At 45.3% G+C, this 22,353-nt stretch overlaps 1 protein-coding gene across 1 annotated transcript in view; it reads right to left on the bottom strand.

Moving 5' to 3' along the window:
* Patj (PATJ crumbs cell polarity complex component) overlaps positions 1-22,353 on the bottom strand; it is a 284,333-nt gene that overhangs the window by 88,576 nt on the left and 173,404 nt on the right. The window contains exon 29 of the mRNA XM_051164507.1: positions 5,730-5,821. Coding sequence (XP_051020464.1) covers positions 5,730-5,821 — 92 coding nt within the window. The remainder of the gene's footprint in view (positions 1-5,729; positions 5,822-22,353) is intronic.

Raw genomic sequence — 22,353 nt, 5'->3', positions numbered from 1 at the left:
TGTATGTATGTTTGTATGTATGTATGTGAGTGATGAGCTGGGCAATCATGAGCATAATATGCTGGCCAGTATCTATGATGCACAGCCACTGTGAATACACGGACACCCATCTCCTTCATCACCCACAACCTAGGTTCAAATTTGGTCCAACTCCACCACTAATGTCCCAGAGGCCAGAACAGGTGACCTCTGCCCAGTGCGCCACGGAGCAGGAATAGGACACTGCATAGGAAGTGGATGCAAATCTATCAGTGATCTCTGTTTGTTCTATACACATCTGACGAGAAACGAACATTTGCTTCAAGTGGTGACACAATTTGATGTTACTTACCGAAGTAAAACTGGTATATTTCACTGACACGGGGTTCATTGTATTAGATGTTTCTCTGCAATTCCTTATTAAAGGTATTCGGCTCCTTGTTAGTAATAATGTGTAGCGCACTTGAAAAATAAGCTAATGATGGGGATTTGATGCCTTTAATAACATTTCCAGGAAATGATTTAACGTACTTTTTCTTTTCCTGCTGTTTATTCATTATGCTGCGATGAGAGATCCTTCCAGCACAAATTTGCTTTGTGTAACAACTCTCAAAGCTGGAGCAGCATAAGAAGTGCTTGTCAGCAAGGCTGACAAGCCAGGTCCCACGGCAGGGCGAGAGAACGGACTCTCATTAGTTGTTGTGTGACCTTCACACTTATGCTGTAGAACACAAACCACCTATAATGCCCTCAACACACATGCACAAACACACATATACACTCTCACACACACAATACACATTCTCTCTCTCTCTCTCTCTCTCTCTCTCTCTCTCTCTCTCTCTCTCTCTGTAAGGAACACCTAACATCCTGAGATTAGACAGAGCACAGAGAGTGCACTTGCATACCGTTTCCTTTCTGACTTCCTTGCCTCCATTCTCCCGCCCTCCCAGCCTGTCCTGCCACACTCATAGCTGTCCCCACAGCAGCGCGCACTGCTGAGCCCACACGCACAGGCAGTCATCCCCGTTCAGGCCTGGAAAGCAACTAAAGTTTGCCCAGCTGGGGTGTAAACAGCTGGGGTCCAAGTCCTGGGACAATGAACCCAGACTTTCCTCTAATTTTCCGCCGGGCTCTGGGGGTAGGCTACTCAGGAGAAGAGTTCCTTCTGTTTGGGCAAATGAAAGCTTAATTCTTTGTCTGCACATAAAACACCAGATACATATCAACTCAGCCCAATAAAGCACCACACTCTCCATCCTGACTCAGCTGAAGCTCATTTTCCTGTAACCTTCAAAGTGGATATAACAAGAAATTATACAGAATCATTCCGACAGTTTTTTCCCTCTATAGACCTATTTGTGCGTGCGTGCGTGCGTGCGTGTTTGTGCGTCTCCCCCCACTTTTGGCAGTATTGAGACTAAAATCAAAGACCTCCACATACACACTGGCCAAGCTCTCAACCACCCAGTACCCTGCCAATCCCGTTTTATTTTTATAGAAATAGAAAATTCTTTTAAATTTATTAATCTGGGAAAATTGTAAGAAGCTGAACTTAGACACAAGAATTTTGAATTACATACATACATATATTTAAATCCACAAAAATTACATGATTTCCACTAGAACTGCTCTGTGATACTTAAAAAAAGAGAGAGATTTATTAAATAACATTTTCTGTCCATCAGATGCCGGCATTATACAATTTAGTGATCTTCAAGAACAGTACATGCTGTATGATCCAAATGTTTGTGTCCCCAAGCTTATACGCTAAAACTTAATTACTAAGGCAGCAGTGTTAGTCGGGGCCCTTCTGGGGGAGAGTTACTCATGGAGCAGAGCTATCTTGGGAGTCTTGCTCTTAGGAAACAGGCAGAAGGAGGCTGCACTGACAAGTACAGAACTGGAAAGAGACAGGAAGCAGCCCTCACCAGACACCAGACCTGCTGGCGCCTCGGCCTCAGCCCTCAGGATTGAAGAAAGAAACCTCTGTAGTTTATAAAAGCTGCCCAATTTACAGTATTAATTTTAATAACAGCCTTAAAGGAACACAATAGTTTCTCATCAGATTAAACCATTTCAATGTACATTGATAACTTCTAAATTGCTTAACACCACCTTAGTAAATGAACACTCAGCAGCCTCCTGCATCTTGCACACACCATTAACTCAGTAAGCAAATTCTCACTTGATTCACTCTGCTTAAAAAAAATCAAAACAAAAAGCAACTGAAAAACAAAACCTTGAAACTAACATAAGCGAGCCAACAAGTCCTCACAGCTTTTGAGACTCTACACAGCTCTGTCTCCTATGGTCAACTTCACAGTGATTCATGTTTCTCTGCAGGTGAAGGGTTCTGACTCCCAAACATTGTGCTGCATTAAATTATTTCCTTTGACCTAAGCCCATTTCCTTTCTGCTCCTTTAAAACAGAAGGCCGAGAACTGGCAGTAAAGGCCCAGCAACACTGAAACAGTAACAGCGTGGTTAGCAACAGCAGTCGTAACTGTGGCCAACATCATGCACTAAACAAGGAGAGCCAAGTGCTTTTGTTTGCTGCTATAATAAAATACAGATAGAAATGCATATGTAACACACATAAAATAAAACACCAATGGCTGGGTAGCTTATAAAGAAAAGACATTTGTTCAGCTCGTGGCTTTCTTTTTAATTGAAAAGTATTTTTTCATACAATATATTTTGATTACATTTTCTCTTTCCTCAATTACTTCCAGATTCTCCCTATGCACCCAAAATTTATTTTCGTTTTCTCTTTTAAAAAATAAATATATACAAAAGCCAAGAAAAAGCATCCCCTAATAGAAAATCAAAATAAGCGAAAGATCAATAAGACAAAAAAAAAAAAAAAAAAAAAAAAAAAAAGCTAAAACAGAGAAAAATTTAACAAGAAGTCTAGAGAAATACATTAACGTTGTTTTGTGCTGGTGAGCTACCCCTGGGCATGGATGGGATCTGTCCTGCAGTGTGGTTAATACACTCAATGATACTCTACTAGAGAACACTGATCCTCCCTCTGCCAGTGGGTACCAATTGCAGGCAGCTCCTTGGTTCCTTGGTTAGGGGTGGGAGCACATGCCCCTTTGCTGTTCTCAGTGTGGGGACCCCATCTGGCTTGAACCTGTGCATGCTACCAGTCACTCTGGGTTCACATGTGCATCAGTCTTGTGTTTAGAAGACGCTGCTTCCCTGGAGTCATCCATCACCTAGTTCTTACAACCTTTCTGGCTCTTCTTCCACATGGATGCTGAGTCCTGAGGGGGAGGGTTTTGATGAACACATCCCATTTATAACAGAGTACTCCAAAGTCCTGCGCTCCCTGCACATTGCCCAATGTGTGGGTCCTTATGTTAGCTCCCATCTACTGCAAGAAGCAGGCTCTCTGATGAGGGTTGGCTCATGCCTTTAAAGGCCGAATACCCAAACCCCATCGGACAAGCTGTGGTGAAGGCCTGTAAATGGTGACATGCTGTGACAGTTTGTAAGAGAGGGGGAGACAACATAGAAAGACACAGAGGGTGATGCTGGGATTAGGCTCAGTTGTTTTCTTTGTTTCAGTCTCTTTGCGGTGCTGGGGACAGAACTGAGAGCCTCATGCATGGTGGGCAAGCGCTCTGCAAAGCTGCAACTCCATCCCAAGCGCCTGTCCTCTGAAAGGCCGTTCTGCCTGGGACAACTCTCTAGCCATAAGCTTATATTGTTATAAGAAACCAGCTTCCAAAAAAAAAAAAAAAAGAAAAAAAGAAAAAAAAAGAAAGAAACTAGCTTCAAGAAAACTAACTCTAATCCATGAGAAGTGCCCTAATGTTCTAAGGGCAATGGCCAGAGACTCACACACTTTTAAGCCCCTCTCAAAGGTCGCACTATTTATATGATCACACTGAAAACCAAGCCTTCAACATATGAAGAGGACACTTGAACAATTTCAAAACCACAGCAGGCACACACACATGTGTATAATTCTCACAGCTTTCAAGCATGTCTCCAAGCATGACCCTGCGACCTGTGTGGATTTCTTTCAACAGACAGTGCAGCCTTTTCAGTGATTTAACTAGCCTCAAATGTGCTCAAGGTACCACAGGCAAACAATCTTTGAAGCACCTAACAACTGGAAGAGCAAAGACACCCCAACGAGAGCACTGCCAAGTAAGCCTCAGGAGGAGGCAGCGCATACACAACAAGATCTCCTCCGCCCCTGCAATCCAGAACTAAGAAACTAGACAGTGGGAGAAAAGGATGCAGCTGGAGGGCTGCATCAGGAGAGAGCACAAGGTTAGGCCGAAAGGTGACGTGGGAAGGATGCTCAGCTGCACCACAGCCCAACCTGCTAACAGAACTAACCCCTCCACCCCCGAGTGCCAGGGCTCCCAGCAATGACAGGGCTCTCATGGGTGGTAATTAGTAAGAAAGGAAAATGATAATCGTTTTCACAACAGGAAGGCACTGAATATCCTTTCGGCTCTTACTGTATGCTTCTCAGTGTGCCGGTCACGTGATATGCATGTTTTCCAGGGCCAGGCATGAAACCCAGGCCGTGAGTATTCTAGACAAGTGCTCTACCACCGAGCTGCATCCCCAGCCCATAGAGATTATTTTCAAAATTTGAAAAACATGCAGTTGTGTCTGCATGTATGTGTGCATGTGCACACCAGGTGCCCATGGGAATCAGGAAAAGGGCACTGGACTCGCTGGAGCTAAAGTTACAGGTGGCATGAGGTACCACCTGTGCCTGGGAATTGAACCTGGGTCCTCTGCAAGATCAGCCAGGGCTTTTAACCACTGAGTCATCTTCACAGCCCATCACTGAAAAAAATCCAAAACAAAACAATGAAAGGAGATATCCATTTTAAAAATGGAAATGGAAGCACAGGGGAAAAGAAATCCAGAAATATTTAACAAGCATGGTTCCTTACACCACCTATTAACCTAATACCATTCCAGTTAAACAAAAGAGGCATAAGCAAGCTCAGCTGCTGCTGATACAGATCCCTGGCCTCAGATGTACAGACTCCCAACTCTTACTTGCAAGCCCTGTCGGACTCAGTCAGCTGGTGGGTGAGGCGGGCCAAGTGTAGGACCCTGAGCACCAGATCTGATTCGCCCAGGCTACATCTCTTACCAGCACTCTTGTTCTTAATGACAACTCTCATGCAGCTCAGGCTGGCCCCCAACTCTCCACGTACACAACAGCGACCTTGAACTTCTGACCCCCTCCCCACTCCTGCTGATTCAGGGATTACAGGTGCACACTTCCTGTTGCTGGGGATGAAGACAGGATGCGGCACATCCCAGTGAGTAATCTACCTCTTCCTCATGCCCACAGCCCTCACCAGCAGTCCTCCACTTTTCTGGGTTCTCTAACTGTTTGCTCTTTCATGAAGACCATAATGAGTCAGTAAATATGCAGCCATGTGACAGTAGTGAGAGAGCCCCATTCTATCTCTACAAATGTAAGCATGCAGACACTTCACTGATAACAATAAACTCAATTACCAATTCCATCTTGTGAAACATGGAAAAACAAGAAAAATCCTGGAGTCGAAACAGTCCACAGTTTTCTTAAGGCAACAGAAAAGGAAAGTGTTTTCGAATATAGTGGCTTCATTAGACAAAGCAAAAATAAAATATCAATGCCGATAATGGTATCGGAAGAGGAGGATCTACAATTCAGCTCACCTGATGAGGACCAGTTTGACCCGCTTACCTGACGAGGACCAGTTTGACCCGCTTACCTGATGAAGACCAGTTTGACCCTGGTTGGGGCGGTCTTAATGATGGCAGATGCATTTTGATGACTTCTTCCATAAATGATCTGATTGTTTATCTGTTTGGGAAAAAAAAATACACTTGTAAAAATACAACCTATATATTTACGCAATGAATAAATATACGCATATAAAAGTATACATGTCAGCAGTTGGAGTTACACAGTAAGCCTTCACTGTTGTGTATGTGTAGAATTCGGTAGTGGTCAAAGTCACTATCCTTTGCACTAGAGATCCACAGGGTGATTCTAAGTAACTGTGAAGAGTCTCCTAAATTCAGCTGTGGCAACTGTGGCTAATAAAAGATTAAATGCCTTAACCCTGTTGCTAAACATCACGAGAACAGTAGCTGAGCTCAATGCAAAGTTTTATGACAGATATTTCACTATGGCTTTTTCCGATTCCCAAGAGTGTAGAAAATAGCCCCAGCTACAGTATATACAGAGCTCTGCAAGGCCCATTACACACGGTGCTGCAGTGGGTCAGAGTTATTCCATAGAATAAATTTCATTACCCAGGAGATAAATATTATATACCTGTCTTAAGTTGGATTTTAGATAAACTAATTACATAGGACATCTTACTGTAGACATCCAACGAGTCCTCCGCTCATGTCCAAGATGCACTGGGATTATGATTTGACTAGAGTCACCTAAATATCATAAAACAGTAGACCTTAGCTGTTTTTAGCTCAGATCTTCCCACCGATATATTATGATAATAGCTATAATTATTCTCTTATATCCTTCACTCAATTTTGTTTGATAAGTAGCTGACGAGCTGTACTCTTACGTTATCCCTATGTGGCTGTGGCTCTGATAACTTCTGCCATCTTAGGGATGGTTCAGTACATTCAGCGATACTCAAGGGATGAGTCCTTTGAAATCGGTGTTTAGCTGGGTGCGGTGGAACACTCCTGTAATCCCAGCATTTGGGAGGCAGAGGCAGGTGGATCGCTGTGAGTTCCAGGCCAGCCTGGTCTACAAAGCTAGTCTAGGGCAGTCCCGGCTACACAGAGAAACCCTGTCTCAAAAAAACAAAAACAAAACAAACAAACAAACAACAAACAAAACAAAACAAAGAAATCGGTGCTTAATCCACCTTGATGTCTCTGTAATGCTGTTGGAAACATTGCTTCATCACAGGGGCTATAATGAGAAAGTAAAAGGAAATAAACACTTTAAAAGACGGGGAGGGAAGCAGAGCATTCTTAATTGTCTTAAAAGCCAGACCTTCCTCAGGCCTAGGGAGGGGCAGCCACAGCTAGGTGGCCTTTCCCAGGCCTGAGGAGGGGCAGCCACAGCTAGGTGGCCTTTCCCAGGCCTGAGGAGGGGCAGCCACAGCCAGGTGGCCTTTCCCAGGCCTGAGGAGGGGCAGCCACAGCCAGGTGGCCTTTCCCAGGCCTGAGGAGGGGCAGCCACAGCTAGGTGGCCTTTCCCAGGCCTGAGGAGGGGCAGCCACAGCCAGGTGGCCTTTCCCAGGCCTGAGGAGGGGCAGCCACAGCCAGGTGGCCTTTCCCAGGCCTGAGGAGGGGCAGCCACAGCTAGGTGGCCTTTCCCAGGCCTGAGGAGGGGCAGCCACAGCTAGGTGGCCTTTCCCAGGCCTGAGGAGAGGCAGCCATGCTCTTCTGGCTGCAGCTTCACTCTGCCTCTTATTCTGTCAGGTTTTCTCTTGTTCTTTACCAGGATCATTAGCCTCAGAGGAACACACAGCTGCCCACACTGCCAGTTATCTGCTGCTTGCTTTCCCACATGTGAAGGGAATTCACACAGCTGCTCCAAAGCTGTCCTGAGAACCGTAAGGAGAAAGGCTGTTCATGGGTGGCGCTCTTGACATCTGAAGGAATTTTCTGTCCATTTATTCAGACACTCATCTTTTCTGCTGTTAAACTTTAATAGTCATGCTTGAGCCCAGATTTCCAATATTAACACACTGATACAGAAGTACTCATAGTTTCATGGCTTCATTTTTCATACACGCAGAAATGCACATGGACAGACACAGGCAGAGACAGAAAGACGCGGTCTCCTTCCTGTCCCTTCTGCTTCCCTGCTTGTCCTTCTTGGTGCTGGAGATCACACGTGGGCCCTTTCATACACTAAAAATGCACTGCTCAGCACACAGGGGGATACCAACCTAAATAACATCTTCTTCAACTTGGTCACCAGGCAAAGGTTCTGAGAGTAATGTGAAAAGCTCTGGTAGAACGGTGCCACGGTTGCTGTGGCTGCTGCAGCTTTCTGCAGTGCCAGCAGCTGTGGCCTTGACCGCTGGGGCAGCTGCTCACTGGAGATGCTTAGGAAGTGTTACGCAGTGGAGAGCTGGGACCAGAGCAAGCAACTCAAAACACACAAGAACCTGCAGTTACTAGATTAAATCTAAAAGGAAAACTGAGACCTCTACACACACACACACACACACACACACACACACACACACACACACACACTCATACACACACACACACACACACACTCATACACACACACACACTCACTCATACACACACACACTCACACAAATAAAAGGTTACAACAAAGCCTTTCTGGCTTTAAAAATGGCTTATGAGTACTTGCAGCCAAACCTGAAGACGTAAGTTTCATACTGGGGACCCATGCGGTAGGAAGTGAGAACAGACTCTCACAAGCTGTTCTCTGACCTCTATACACATATGTTCTCTCTGTCTCTCTGTCTCTGTCTCTGTCTCTGTCTCTGTCTCTGTCTCTCTCTCTCTCTCTCTCTCTCTCTCTCTCTCTCTCTCTCTCTCTCTCTCTCTCTCTCTCATCTGCATACAATCATGGTGGAAACTGGAACACTAGTCAATGGGATTGTATCATAACAAGACACGATTGAGTGTGGCAGTTCATTCCTGTAATTGCAGCACCGGCACGACTGACGCGGGAGGATGTTGAGTTTGAAGCCAGCCTGGGCTATACCAGGAGGCTCTGCTCAACAGAGGGAAGAAAGGAGACAAGAAGAGAGAGAGAGTCCCTCTACTATAGAGGATACAGCAGTGAGGAGGCCATTTGCAGACCAGGAAGGAGGCTTCATGAGAGTCTAGCACTGTGATTTCAGGCTTCCCAGTGTACAGAACTGCAAGGTGTATGTGTGTGTGACCTCAGCTACTTCAGCATTTGTTATAGCCACCCAAAGTGACAAAGGCAATTGCTTGAACTAATTTCTGTTCTTTGAAACTGAATTCTCTTCACTGATACGGTTTCTTGTCATTCTAAATATCTACGTTAACCCTCCGCAGTCTCAGAGTCTGCGGCTCTCAGAGGCTAAGAATGTTGTTGCCTTGGTACACACACACACAAGGAAAAGGAAGCCAACTTTCTGTCCGCAGGAGATTTCCATGATGCTGATGCTGATGATGATGGGATTGAATCTAGGACCTCACACATGCCAGGTAGGTGCTCTATCGTTCAGCCATATCCCCGGCCCAATCTTTCTCTATGCCTACCTCCTTGTCTGTCTACATCCATCCATCTATCTATCTATCTATCCATCCATCCATCCATCCATCTATCTATCTATCTATCTATCTTCTATCATCTAATCATTTATTTAGACCATCCATCCATCCATCCATCTATCTATCTATCTATCTTCTATCATCTAATCATTTATTTAGAGACAAGGCCTCACTATGTAGCCTAGGCTGGCTTGGCCAGTGTGATGCCCCTGCCTCAGCCTTCTGAGCACTGCGGTCAGAGGTGCCTATCACCACTCCCAGTGCTGTCTATGCGCCAGACCAGCCATTCTGGTTTTCTGAGTTGCTGTTGGATTCCCCCTTTTTACAACTGACATCAGGGGACTTCTGTGACTCTCTAGATATTAATTTCTGTCTCAGATCTTGACCCTTGGTCCCAGAACAGCAACAACAGGTATATTTGTGTGAGTTAATTTTCTCCCAGGCTCTGAAATTCAAATCCTATTTAGGAACAAATTATAGCAAGTCTGCACTCCAAGGCCCCAGACAACAACCACGCCTGCATTTCCAAGCTGGTGAGTCATCCTGCAGGGTTCCAGCCACCTGATCTGCCCCTCAGGGTTTGCCTTTGGCCTCTATAGTGGGAAAGAACAAAACCTTAATGCGAGGGCAGCCCTGAGCTGCCAGGCTGGGAGCATTGGTTGCAGCATTTGTGGTTTCAACAGAAGCAGAATTGGGGTTAATCCAGTGCAGATTCAGCAAAAGTAAATGGATGTAAATCCTTTTCTGGCGCTGCATAAACTTTCACTTTAAAGGCTTTTAATGAGATTTGTTTTTAATCAACTTAATTATGAAAAAATATTAAAGAGATAAGTTTTCAACTACTTCTAATTTTTCATAGTTCATCTGAATAGGAATATAAATATATGCTGAAAAGCAGCTCAATTAAATCTACTCAAATGACTTATCAACTTTAAAGTAAAAGTTAATTAACTTAAGCTAGGGTTGAACATATTAATTATACTAAATTAATATTTAATTCAAGTAACAGATTTGCCCAAGGCTTGAACATCATATCATAATTTATTACATTTAATACTTTCCCTCCCATGCTTTCTTTTTTAAAGCAAAATGACATATTATACAAACTGTAAACTATTATTAGGGAGCTGACCTGAAATTCACACTACACGAGTGGCTGATAATGGAATCTGAGTCCTTCCCCCATCTGTACCTGGGAGCACCTTCTGAATGTCCTACTTCTAAGGTATTGGAACCTATACTTTGACTTTTAAAACAATGTTGACTGAATCTAAGTCACATGGAAAGGCCAACGCGTCATGTTTCTAACCATCAGCCCTTTGGGTTCTGATAGTGAAGCTCGAACCCAGTGCCTGGAATACGTCAGGTAAGCGCTCAACCAGCAAAGAACATTCCAGATCTTTAAAACTTTATTTTGAGATGGAGTCTTAATAAACTGCCTCAGATTACAAATATGCACTGCCCTGCCCAGCTGCCAGCCAACTCTTGATCAAATAATTCCATTTCTACCAATTTATCCTAAAAAGGTTAAAAACAGGCACTAAAACGTCAGCATAGCTCCACTTTCAGTTAAGCAAGAGCAGGGAAGTTGCAGGTTTGCTGATCGCTCACCATGACAACACGAAAGACAAGTTCTGTGAAAAAGAACTGATGAAGATGACACGTCTGGGATGTGTGGTCATAAATGACTGCAGCACTGAGTGGAAATGTAGCAGACATCACGTAACCACTGTTAAGAGAGAAGTTTCTGGATGGGTGGTGCACGCCTTTAATCCCAGCACTCGGGAGGCAGAGGCAGGGGCATCTTCGTGAGTTTGAGGCCAGCTGGTCTACAAAGTGAGTCCAGGACAGCCAGGGCTACACAGAGAAACCCTGTCTCAAAAAAACCAAAAAAAAAAAAGACGGAAAAAAAAAGATAGAAATTTCTGCATGGGTTTAAGAAACTATCTGTAGCAGTTGGGCTCTGTGGTGAGTTTTCTGCATCAGTATTTTAAAACACTTTTATCACATTTTATTTATTTTGTGTGTACACACACACATACATGCACATCTGTCATGACATGAATAGGAGGCAGTAATGTAGTCTTCTCCCTCACCACAGGCTTTGGGGACCAAGTTCAGGTCATCAAGTTCGCCCGGCAAGTGCTTTTCCCACTGGTCATCTGTGTGACAGTGTATGCTGTGGTCACAGCATGGGGACGCTGATGCAGGTTTGCAGGTTAGGGTTAAGTTAGCCTGGGCTACACTGTGACATCTGTCTATAAAACACAGCTTTGTGCAGGGTGGTGGTTGCACACACCTTTAATCCCAGCACCTGGAAGGCAGAAGCAAGTGGATCTCTGTGAGTTCGAGGCCAGCCTGGTCTACAAAGCAAGTCCAGGACAGTCAAGGCTACACAGAGAAACCCTGTCTCGAAAAACCAAAACCAACCAAACAAAAACAAAAAAACTCCCCCTCAATAAAAACAAAACATAAAACACAGCTTTGCAATAATCAACAAATACGTTAGGAAAAAAAAATCCATTTTTTCCGAAGAAGAAGAAGGAGAAGGAGGAGGAGAAGAAGAAGAAGAAAGAAAGAAAATAGAGGGTGTCCTATTACTATCATACAACAGGAGAGGGTAACAAAATAGTGTAATTTACTTGTTACCATGAGTTGCTATTAATTCTGCAAAACAGTATGTTTCCCAAGGCATTTAAGCTACTCCACCATAACTCTCAAGGGCATGTGTCTTTTTGTGTTTGTGCATGTTCACGTACACTTGTGCATGTGAGGACATGTGGTGGCCAGAGGTCTACCTGGGTCGTCTAGTTGTGTTTTATGATTTTGTTAGTGTGTGGGTGTGCATGTGTGTATGTGTGTGCGGGCATGTGCGTGTATGTGTGTGTGTTTGCACATGCTACAAGGTGCCAGGAACATTGTATTTCTTGGAGCTGGAGTTACAGTAGTTGTGACCTGTGCAATGTGGTTGTTGGGAATCGAACTCTTGTCCCCAAGAAGAGCGAGCGCTCACTCTTGATCTACCTCTCCAGTTCCACACCTTGTTTTTAGAGACAGTCTCTCACTAGGACCTGGGCTCTCTCAGTAGGCTAAGCTGGTTAGCCAGTGAGGCCAGGGATCTGTCCTCTGTCTCCACTTTCTCAGTACTGCAGCTACAGAGCTTGCCACTGCAACTGACTTCTTACATGGCGTTGGGGACCATACTTAGGTCCTCACGCGTAACTCTCCATGCTATTCGTAGCCAGGTGAGCAGACAGGACTCAGGTGCCTAGTGACCTGGACCCACTTTACCAGGTGCGGTAGCATAGGCAAGTGATCTGTGTGAGCCCGAGGCCAGCCTGGTGGTGTACACAGCAAGGTACAGGCCTGCTGGAGCACATAGTGACAGTCAGTCTCAAAACAACCAAAACCAACAAGGCAAACTAAGAAGATCAGGGTGTGCTGCGCTACGGTGGCAATGCTTCGGCTACGGCTTCCTTCTTTCTCACCATAGCTGACCTGATTACAGATCTACCCCAGTTCTCAGTGATGTATTTTCCTCTTGTGTTCAAAATGCTTTATATGTCCCTTTACAGACCCGGTCAAATCCCTGATCACCAGGACTCTCCTAACTCTCCTCCTCAGAGGTCCAGCTTCTCGTTTTTTAAGCAGTGTTCAAGTTTTACTGTCATTGTGTGCATGGTTATGTGTCTCCGTGTATGGTCGTGTATGGTCACCCTCGCTGGTGCATATATGTTCCACATGTGGAGATCAAAACACAACGTGCAGGAGTAGCTTCTCTCCTCCCACCTTGGATTCGGGGGAATTCTGGCAGTATGCCGTGCATGGCAAGCACTTGTACCCACTGAGCCATCTCACTGGCCCCAGTTCCTCCTTCCAACAGTCACCTTATTAAAAACCTGTCTGCAGAGGCACGATGCCATCCTTCACACCTAAGGACACTCAGCACATGCCTCACACAGTCTAGCACTGCCCTGGCACAGGCAGCAGACAGCAGGACCTATGTAGATGTAACGAGGACACGGAGCCTCATAAGCTCAGTGTCTTAGGAAAGAGTTTAAAGTTACGCGCAGGGATGCTGCCAGGATGCAGGCTCAAGTCTCCAGATTCCGACACCTTGAGTAAGTCTGGGGCCACTGGAACATGTAACAAGGGTACTCAGGAGGTGTCAGGGAGCATCCGAGGCGTCTCTTAATCCTCAGTGTAATCAGTCACACGTGTCCCAACCCCAACCAACTACCAACTCACGCAAGAAACCTCACCACCCCCCAATTCTCCTTCCATTCTCTGCATGGCAAAGGTGGAAGAAATTTCAGGCTCTTAGCATTCACCCACCCCTCACTCTTTTTTTTTTTTTAATTAATTTATTCTTGTTACATCTCAATGGTTATCCCATCCCTTGTATCCTCCCATTCTCCCCTCCCTCCCATTTTCCCCTTACTCTTCTCCCCTATGACTGTGACTGAGGGGGATTTCCTCCCCCTGTATATGCTCATAGGGTATCAAGTCTCTTCTTGGCTACCAGCTGTCCTTCCTCCGAGTGCCGCCAGGCCTCCCCCTCCAGGCGACATGGTCAAATGTGAGGCACCAGAGTACGTGAGAAAGTCGTACTCCACCCCTACCCAGATCTAGCCAATGGGCAGAACATTCTCCACCCCTCACTCTTGCTCCTGGAGGCAACTCTAGTCACCGAAAGTAAAACAAAACGTACAAGAAGGCAAAGGGGGACTTGTTGGGACAAGAAAAGGAGTCATGAGGAGGAGACAGGAGAGGGTGAATGTGACCGAAACACCTTACATATATGCAGGCAGACGTCACAGCGGAGTCCATTCCTGTATCGTTTAGGATATGCTAATGACTCTTTTAGAAACCTACTCATCAGAGAATAGCACTACTCTCATACTTCCTTATGCTAATTTGTACGACATCCATACCTAGCGTCTATTAGGCTGGCTAAAACTGGTAATATCCACACTTACCAGCTTGAAAGGTAAGCATAGTGTTCCTATTACATAGTGAACACACACAACCCCCATACACACACAACCCCATACACACAACCCCCCATACACACACATACACCACCCATACACACACAACCCCATACACAACCCCATACACACACAACCCCATACACAACCCCATACACAACCCCATACACACACAACCCCATACACACACAACCCCATACACAACCCCATACACACACAACCCCATACACAACCCCATACACACACAACCCCATACACAACCCCATACACAACCCCATACACAACCCCATACACACACAACCCCATACACACACAACCCCATACACAACCCCATACACACACAACCCCATACACAACCCCATACACAACCCCATACACAACCCCATACACAACCCCATACACAACCCCATACACACACAACCCCATACACAACCCCATACACACACAACTCCCCATACACAACCCCATACACACACAACCCCACACACAACCCCATACACAACCCCATACCACCCCATACACACACAACCCCATACACACCCATACACAACCCATACACACACAACTCCCCATACACAACCCCATACACACACAACCCCATACACAACCCCATACACAACCCCATACACACACAACCCCATACACACACAACCCCACACACAACCCCATACACAACCCCATACACACACAACCCCACACACAACCCCATACACAACCCCATACACACACAACCCCATACACAACCCCATACACAACCCCATACACACACAACCCCCCATACACAACCCCATACACAACCCCATACACAACCCCATACACAACCCCATACACACACAACCCCCCATACACAACCTTATACACAACCCCATACACAACCCCATACACAACCCCATACACAACCCCATACACACACAACCCCCCATACACAACCCCATACACACACAACCCCATACACAACCCCATACACACACAACCCCATACACAACCCCATACACACACAACCCCCCACACACAACCCCATACACAACCCCATACACAACCCCATACACACACAACCCCCCATACACAACCCCATACACACACAACCCCATACACACACAACCCCATACACAACCCCATACACACACAACCCCATACACACACAACCCCATACACACACAACCCCATACACAACCCCATACACACACAACCCCCCATACACAACCCCATACACAACCCCATACACAACCCCATACACACACAACCCCCCATACACAACCCCATACACACACAACCCCATACACACACAACCCCATACACACACAACCCCATACACAACCCCATACACACACAACCCCATACACAACCCCATACACACACAACCCCATACACAACCCCATACACAGTTTTGCTTTCTAAGGTTTCAGATCAAGCGTGGTATGAAGGTATTTGATGAAAAATTCCAGAAATAATTCCTACTTTTAAAAAATCAGTTTTTGGAGCTGGCAGTGTTGGCATATATATCCCTTTAGTCCCAGCCTCGGGAGGCAGGTCTCTGAGTTCATGGCCAGCCTGGCTTACAGAGCAAGTTCCAGGACAGCCAGGGCTACACAGTGAAACATATCTTGGAAAACATAACACAACAACAACAAAATGGTTTTGAAATCTGCGTACAAAGCTGCCATTCTCACTCAGGCCACATCTTTGTTGACCCAGTCCTTCCCCACAGGCATCATCCTCCCTTTCCACAGCTCACAATTTGGGTTCTGCATACTCCAGCCTTTGGTCCAGGGGTCCACACACTGCACACACCTGCTGCCAGCTACTCCGTTATTGGGTCAAATATTCTCTGACAGATACACTTGTTAACTGCCGCAAGCCATAAAACATTCAGCTGGTGACTCAGATACCCCAAAGAGAATCATAATATGACCCCTTTAGGAGGAAACACGATAATACCCTCACACAGTAAACTCATTTGACCTTTTATTCGAGTGCTTTTGTCTAATTGCTATACATGGAGTTACTGTTAATATCGCCCTCTGCTTATTTATAAACTCAGTTTTGTCATGGGTATATACGTACCAGGGGAAATCTAGCACAAGCTGGGTGTTGGGATTTATGCCTATAATCCCAGGTCATGATGCTAATGCAGGAAGACTGACCTAAGTTTAAAGCCACCTTGAGTTACTTTGTGAGTTCTAGGTCAGCCTGGACTAGAAAGTGAGAACTTGTCTAAAAACAAAAATAACAGTAGTGATGACGGTGATGTTGTGAAAAGTGCAGAAACCCAGGCAAGGGAGCCAGAGCTTCCAAGTGGCATACTTCTTCCCCAACACCTGGTTCTTGTGTTTCAGTTTCCCTTAATGATGTCGGTTTCTTCTACTCTTGATATTTAATTTTCACTGACACCTTGGCTGGATTCTGAATCACCTAGGAGACACACCTGAGAGCTTATTTCCAGAGAGCTGTAGTGAGGGAGGAAGGGTACACTCTGCACATGTCTGGAACCATCCCACAGCTAGAGTCCTGGACCAAAAGGAAAAGGAGACGAAAAGATAATCTAAGCCCTAGCCGTCACCTCTCTGCTTCCTGGTTGTGGAGACACGTGACCAGCCACCTCGAGTTCCTGCCTTAATGTCCCTGCCGTGAGGGACTATGTTCGTTTACGCCATAAACCAAAAGAGCCCTTCCCTTCCTTGAGTTACTTTTGTAAGGTACTTTGTCACAGCAATGAGAGAAAATAACTAATATGCTTTCATTTTTACTGTGTTTTCTCTCTACGGTCTTAAGATAATTTGGCTCACTGCAGAGAGCAGAGAGAGTCTGTGAGAGCAATAATGAGGGCCGCAGCCACAAGAAGCAAATGACTGTCATTCCTTCTGGAAGACGGTAAGAGTAGAGGCTTCAGCCAAAATATCCCAGTGACACACAGACAATGAGGTGCAAGGAAATAATTCAAAATTCCTCCTGCAGGCTGCAGTCAGAGACAGAAGTGGCAAAAATAAAACTAGTGGCTTCACAGCTGCGAGCACAGTCAGAGGGAACCAGGACACTCAACGTGAGCGAGGTTTCACACAACACTTTCTATGCCTGAAAATAAACCCTGCGTCTAGAGCAGAAACCAGGGCAAGGTCTTCAGTGACAGGCTCAGGAGCTCACATGCTGGGCCACCAGTTCAAGGGAGGGTTGCCCTCCTTCTTTGGTTCTTAATAGATGAGCATAAGCTCATTGCTTACTTTCGTCTCTTGATGAGCTTAGAGTGGTATCACATTTTAGGAAAATGAATAATATAGTATGAAGTTGCAATCTGAGAAACTGAGGCAGAATAGAAACGCAGAGACGTTCAAGGATCATGGGAAGGAAAAGGCGCCTTCCACCTGGGCCTGGTTGAGACGTTTGCCAGCTCGGGGTTCAGAATCTTGACACAACCAACAAATTTGACGCAAAGAGTACCTACATAGACAGGCCAGGTGTGACAGTGCACACCTTTAATCCCAGCACCAGGGGAGCAGAGGCAGGTAGATCTCGGTGAGTTTGAGGCTAGCCTGGCTCATACTCAGTCTAAAAGAAAACAAAATATGTATGTAGAGACAATATTTCCATTTTATATAGGTATTTAAAATAAGAAAGTTCCAATAGGAACCAACCATGCTTAAGACCTAAGTGCTTGGGACCTTTGAGTTTAACCTTATTTTTCCCCAAGCTGTAAACTTATATATTTCTAAAAGTTATACAAACAAGATTATAAACTTTTTTTACTTGTCTTAGTTTTCTTGTGACCTATTAGATATTCTTTTGAGTTTTCAAAAGAAAAAAAAAAAGAAGAAATAAAGAAAAAGGGAGGGTTATTAAACAAAGAAAGTAACTTTAGAAGCTACCAAAATAATATATATGGCTAATGCTAAGCTAAGCATGACACTACAAAGTCCACACCCATGTCTTTGGTGTGAGGAGGTTCATTCTCTCTCCCTCATTGACTGTGTTTAAGTGGTTGCTCTCCGCAGTATCCACTGAGGCAGGGTCTCTCAGCTGTACAACGCAGCCAGTCTGCTTAGCTAGCCCGCTCTAGGGATCCTCTGCCCACTCAGTGCTGGAATTACAAGAAGGGCCCCAAGCCCAACCAGCAACTACATGGGTGTTAGGAATCCGAACCACAGCCCTCATGCATTTTACCCACGGAGCCACGTCCCCAGCCCCTAAATACACAGCTTTGCTCCAAACTGACTTGGCCTGTGTTGGCATAGTGCTCTTGTTGACTGGGTACAGTTTACCCTTGTTCATTCAATGTTGATTTCTCCAAAGTATCTTCTGTTTCAAGTTTATGTAAACATGTCACCATTTGTTCTCTGTGTTGTCAATAAAAACAAACTAGCCAATGCTGAGCAACAACTGAAAATAGGGTGGGACACCCTGATCCAGTGAGGGGAGGAGACAGAGAAAGAAGGAGAGGTTGGAGCCAGGAGGAGAGACGGGGAAACATCAAGGGAGATGATGATTGAAAAGCAAGTTTAGTGTAGGGATCTGAGTGGGACGACATTATACTAGTAATTACTCAGCAGCGTTGTGCTGTGGGCTACTAAACAGATCCTGGTCTTTCCGTGTGGTTATTTGGGAATAAAGCTGGTCAAGAAGTAACCACTAATTTCATTAATGATCAATATTGATTTAATAATTCAATATTAAATATTAATAATCACTCAACATCCTGAAATACTTTTCTGCAGTGGAGTCAAGGATCTCACCTTCATCTAGGTGAGGCTCTCTGAAAGAACTCAGGTGAGTACAGGTAATAGCTGTGTCTTTCACTCCAGGACAAACCTCTACTGGATACATTAACCTGTTCTGAATTAACTGCATCTACCTACACCCGCTACATTACTTTTCTCACTCTTATGAAAAATACTGACATATGAAAAAATTGTCTGAAAAAAAGCAATTTAAAGGGGAAAGAATTTATTCTGGCTGACAACATCCATTTTGTTTTAGAGAAAAGTACATTAGCAGGCAAGGAAAGCACGGTAGCAGGAGGCACCTCACACTCAGGAAGAGGGGGCAGGCTATAAAGCCTCAAGGCCCACAGAGGGTCTACTTGTTTGTTTGTTTGTCTGTTTTTAAAGACAAAGTCTCAACATGTAGCCATGGCTGTCCTGGAACACTCTGTAAAACAGGCTGAACTCAAAGTCTGAGATCTACTTGTCTCTGCTGCCCAAGTTCTGGGATCAAAGGTGTGAGCCACCATGTCCAGATGAGGCTACACTTCTTTTATCTTGTTTTGTTTTGTTTGTTTGTTTGTTTGTTTGTTTGTTTGTTTTTGAGACAAGGTTTCTCTGTAGCTTTAGCTGTCCTGGACTCACTTTGTAGAACTCACAGAGATGCGCATGCCTCTGCCTCCCAGAATGCTGGGAATAAAAGCGTGTGCCACCACGTCTGGCAAGGCTGCACTTCTTAAATGTCCCACAACCTTCCCAAATCATGCCACTAGCTGGGGATCAATTGTTTAAATAAATGAACATATAAGAGACAATTCCTTTTCAAACTATAGCAGCCACCTCCCAAAATTATAAGAATTTAATACAGAACTATGTAAAATCCAAGTGTAAGACTCAGGAAAGCCTGCCCCCTGCCCATTCCTGCCCCCGTCCTCCTGCCTGCAGGACCAGGGTCGAAAGTGCACTTGCCTCTCTAAGGCTGTTGAGAGCTGACAGACAAGATGCATGTAAAAACTAGGCAAGTCCGGCAGGTATTACCACTCAGGGTCTACACAGATCTCCCCACAGAGCCCAGTTCCCTGCCCCTTTTTAATGACAGGTCCCTCATACTCAGGGATCCGACCTTAGTTTATCAGGAAATGGCTAGCAAACTCACATAGCTATGGCTCACAGTGCTGTGGTGACCAGGGTTCTGTACTCTGTGCCTGAGGCTGACCACTCACTCAGCTGTCCCCATGTCCCCTCTGAGCTTTTGGGGCCGCAAACATTACTTTAAGAATCACAAGATGGGATGTGTGAAGGTCGTGTTTAGGACCTGCTCACAATACTCGTCTGTGTCATCTTTGATCAATCCATTTTTAAATAGCTCGTACATAGCTTCAGTTTGTTGAGCTAAGAGTCTCATTTTATAGTCCTGGCTGGCCTGGAACTCACTTTATAGACTAGGTTGGCCTTGAACTCACAGGGATCTGCCTTTCTTCCTGCCTGGTGTGCTGGGATTAAGGCATATGTCACTACAGCTGGTCAAACACAGCTTTAATATGTAATATATTCATATTTAAGGTGTCAAGGCTGTTACACTGTGACACTTTCAAAGTTACTGCCACAGTAAAAACCCGGTCAGTCAATTCTGCATGACTAGACAGACATTAAGTATCACTTCTGTCAGAAAATCATGGAGAAACCATAATTTTATTTCAATTTTGCAATCTTATCTCTTTCTATGGGTTTTATATCCTGGGGGTTTTTATTTCATTAAGTACTTTAGGGCAAAGTTATTTTGTTAAAAAAAAAAACAAAACGTGGAAGGCTTGGGCTTCTGGGTATAAATTAAGAGATTTTATCCTGTGGTTGCACAAGATCTAGTGATCTACTTACGAGCTTCCAAATCACATCCTAAGTCATACCTGAGCTTTCCAAAATATCTCAGATGTGATCCGCTGGCACTGAGCAGAGAAGAGTGTGAGAAAACTGCACAGAGCAGCGGGCAGCGCCTGGTCAACCACTCCACTTCCATGGCTATAGGTTTATTTATTCCTTATGAAAACAGTGTCACCAGAGATCTGAATGTACCCCTAGTTTTACATCTCTCTCCGTGGAAGGCCCAGGAGGTATTCACGCCTTCTCTCTCCCATCGTGCACACTGGACAGTCCTGCAGGTGCCCAGCTCCATGGGAGCGCCTCATACGTGCACAGCTGCCCATGGCAGCCCATGCGCCACCTTCCCTTCCTTCCTGCTTCTGCTTGAACCTGACAGAGCACTCAGACTTCCTGCACAGCACCTCGGCCCTGTATCCCCACGCGTCACTGGTGGGAGGGCTACAAATAAACCCTATATTCATGTGACAGCGCCATGCCCCAGCCTGCACATTTTCTGGACCTAATTGCCCTGGGAAAGCCAGTGGTCTAGTGTAAGCCTCATTCTGTGTACGAGGTAATTATATGGTAATGTCTTTTGAAATTAATTCAGTTACATGTACACCCCCACCCCCCACATTAGAATTGAAAGTAAGGGTAAAGGAGTTGAGATTTAATCGCCCTGTCTTCTGGGAGCTTAACAGAAAATTTCCTTTACACATGAACTGTGCCATCGACCCACAGAACTCGCTGACTGTTCCACCATAACAATGCAATTGCACGCCAACAGTGCTGCGGTGTCCATGGGCCCCAAGCCAGTCACACACAGGGCTCTGGGGAGAAGTAGAGTTTCTGGCTTACAAGAAGACAGGACGTGCTTTGATAATTCTTCACTTCTTAGCTTGACTTCAGAGTCTTCCCTGAGTGAAATCAACTATAGATTATAGGAAGCAGTGAGCAAAGGATGACGTAACAGTCATGGCAAAGTAAGGATGAGGATATGAGCAAGAGCTAGGAAGACAAGCCAGACACACAAAAGGGCCAAATTCAGGGTTGAGGCCATAAAAATAAGCACATTTGGGGTGGGAGCCACCCATGCTCATGGTTGCCCCATTTCCTAAAACGCCACTTGCGCAACTCAGTGTTCCCAACCATCCAGGGCTAGAGACCTTGTATGGTGAGCCACTATAAACGTCCTCTGAGCTGGTGTGCTCAACGTGCATGCTGTAGCACCAGTGAACCTGGGCTGGGAGGATCGCTTGAGTCTCAGCAATCTGAGCCAAGCCTGGGTAATAAACGCATTTCCACCCCAAATACAAACACACAAAACCCATCTCTGAACTGCAGGACTGGGAGCCTCTGAGCTGTTGGCTGTGTGAGAGTCCCCGGAGGGAAGACAACCGAGACAGCACGGAAGCTCTACCTGAATGTCCCATAGGCATCACGTCTTTACCATCGCACTGTGCATGCACGTCTTCTGCAGTGTTCTATAGAATGCATAGGTGGGTGCACACTGGGAGAACTGCTTCCCCAAGGTCTCTAGCCTGAAAAATGGCAGTAGTAAGAACTTCATAGGC

Source organism: Acomys russatus, chromosome 2 (assembly GCF_903995435.1).
Source record: "Acomys russatus chromosome 2, mAcoRus1.1, whole genome shotgun sequence".
Classification (NCBI taxonomy): domain Eukaryota; kingdom Metazoa; phylum Chordata; class Mammalia; order Rodentia; family Muridae; genus Acomys; species Acomys russatus.
Note: the sequence above shows the minus strand (reverse complement) of the source record. Positions and strands in the feature narration are given on the sequence as shown.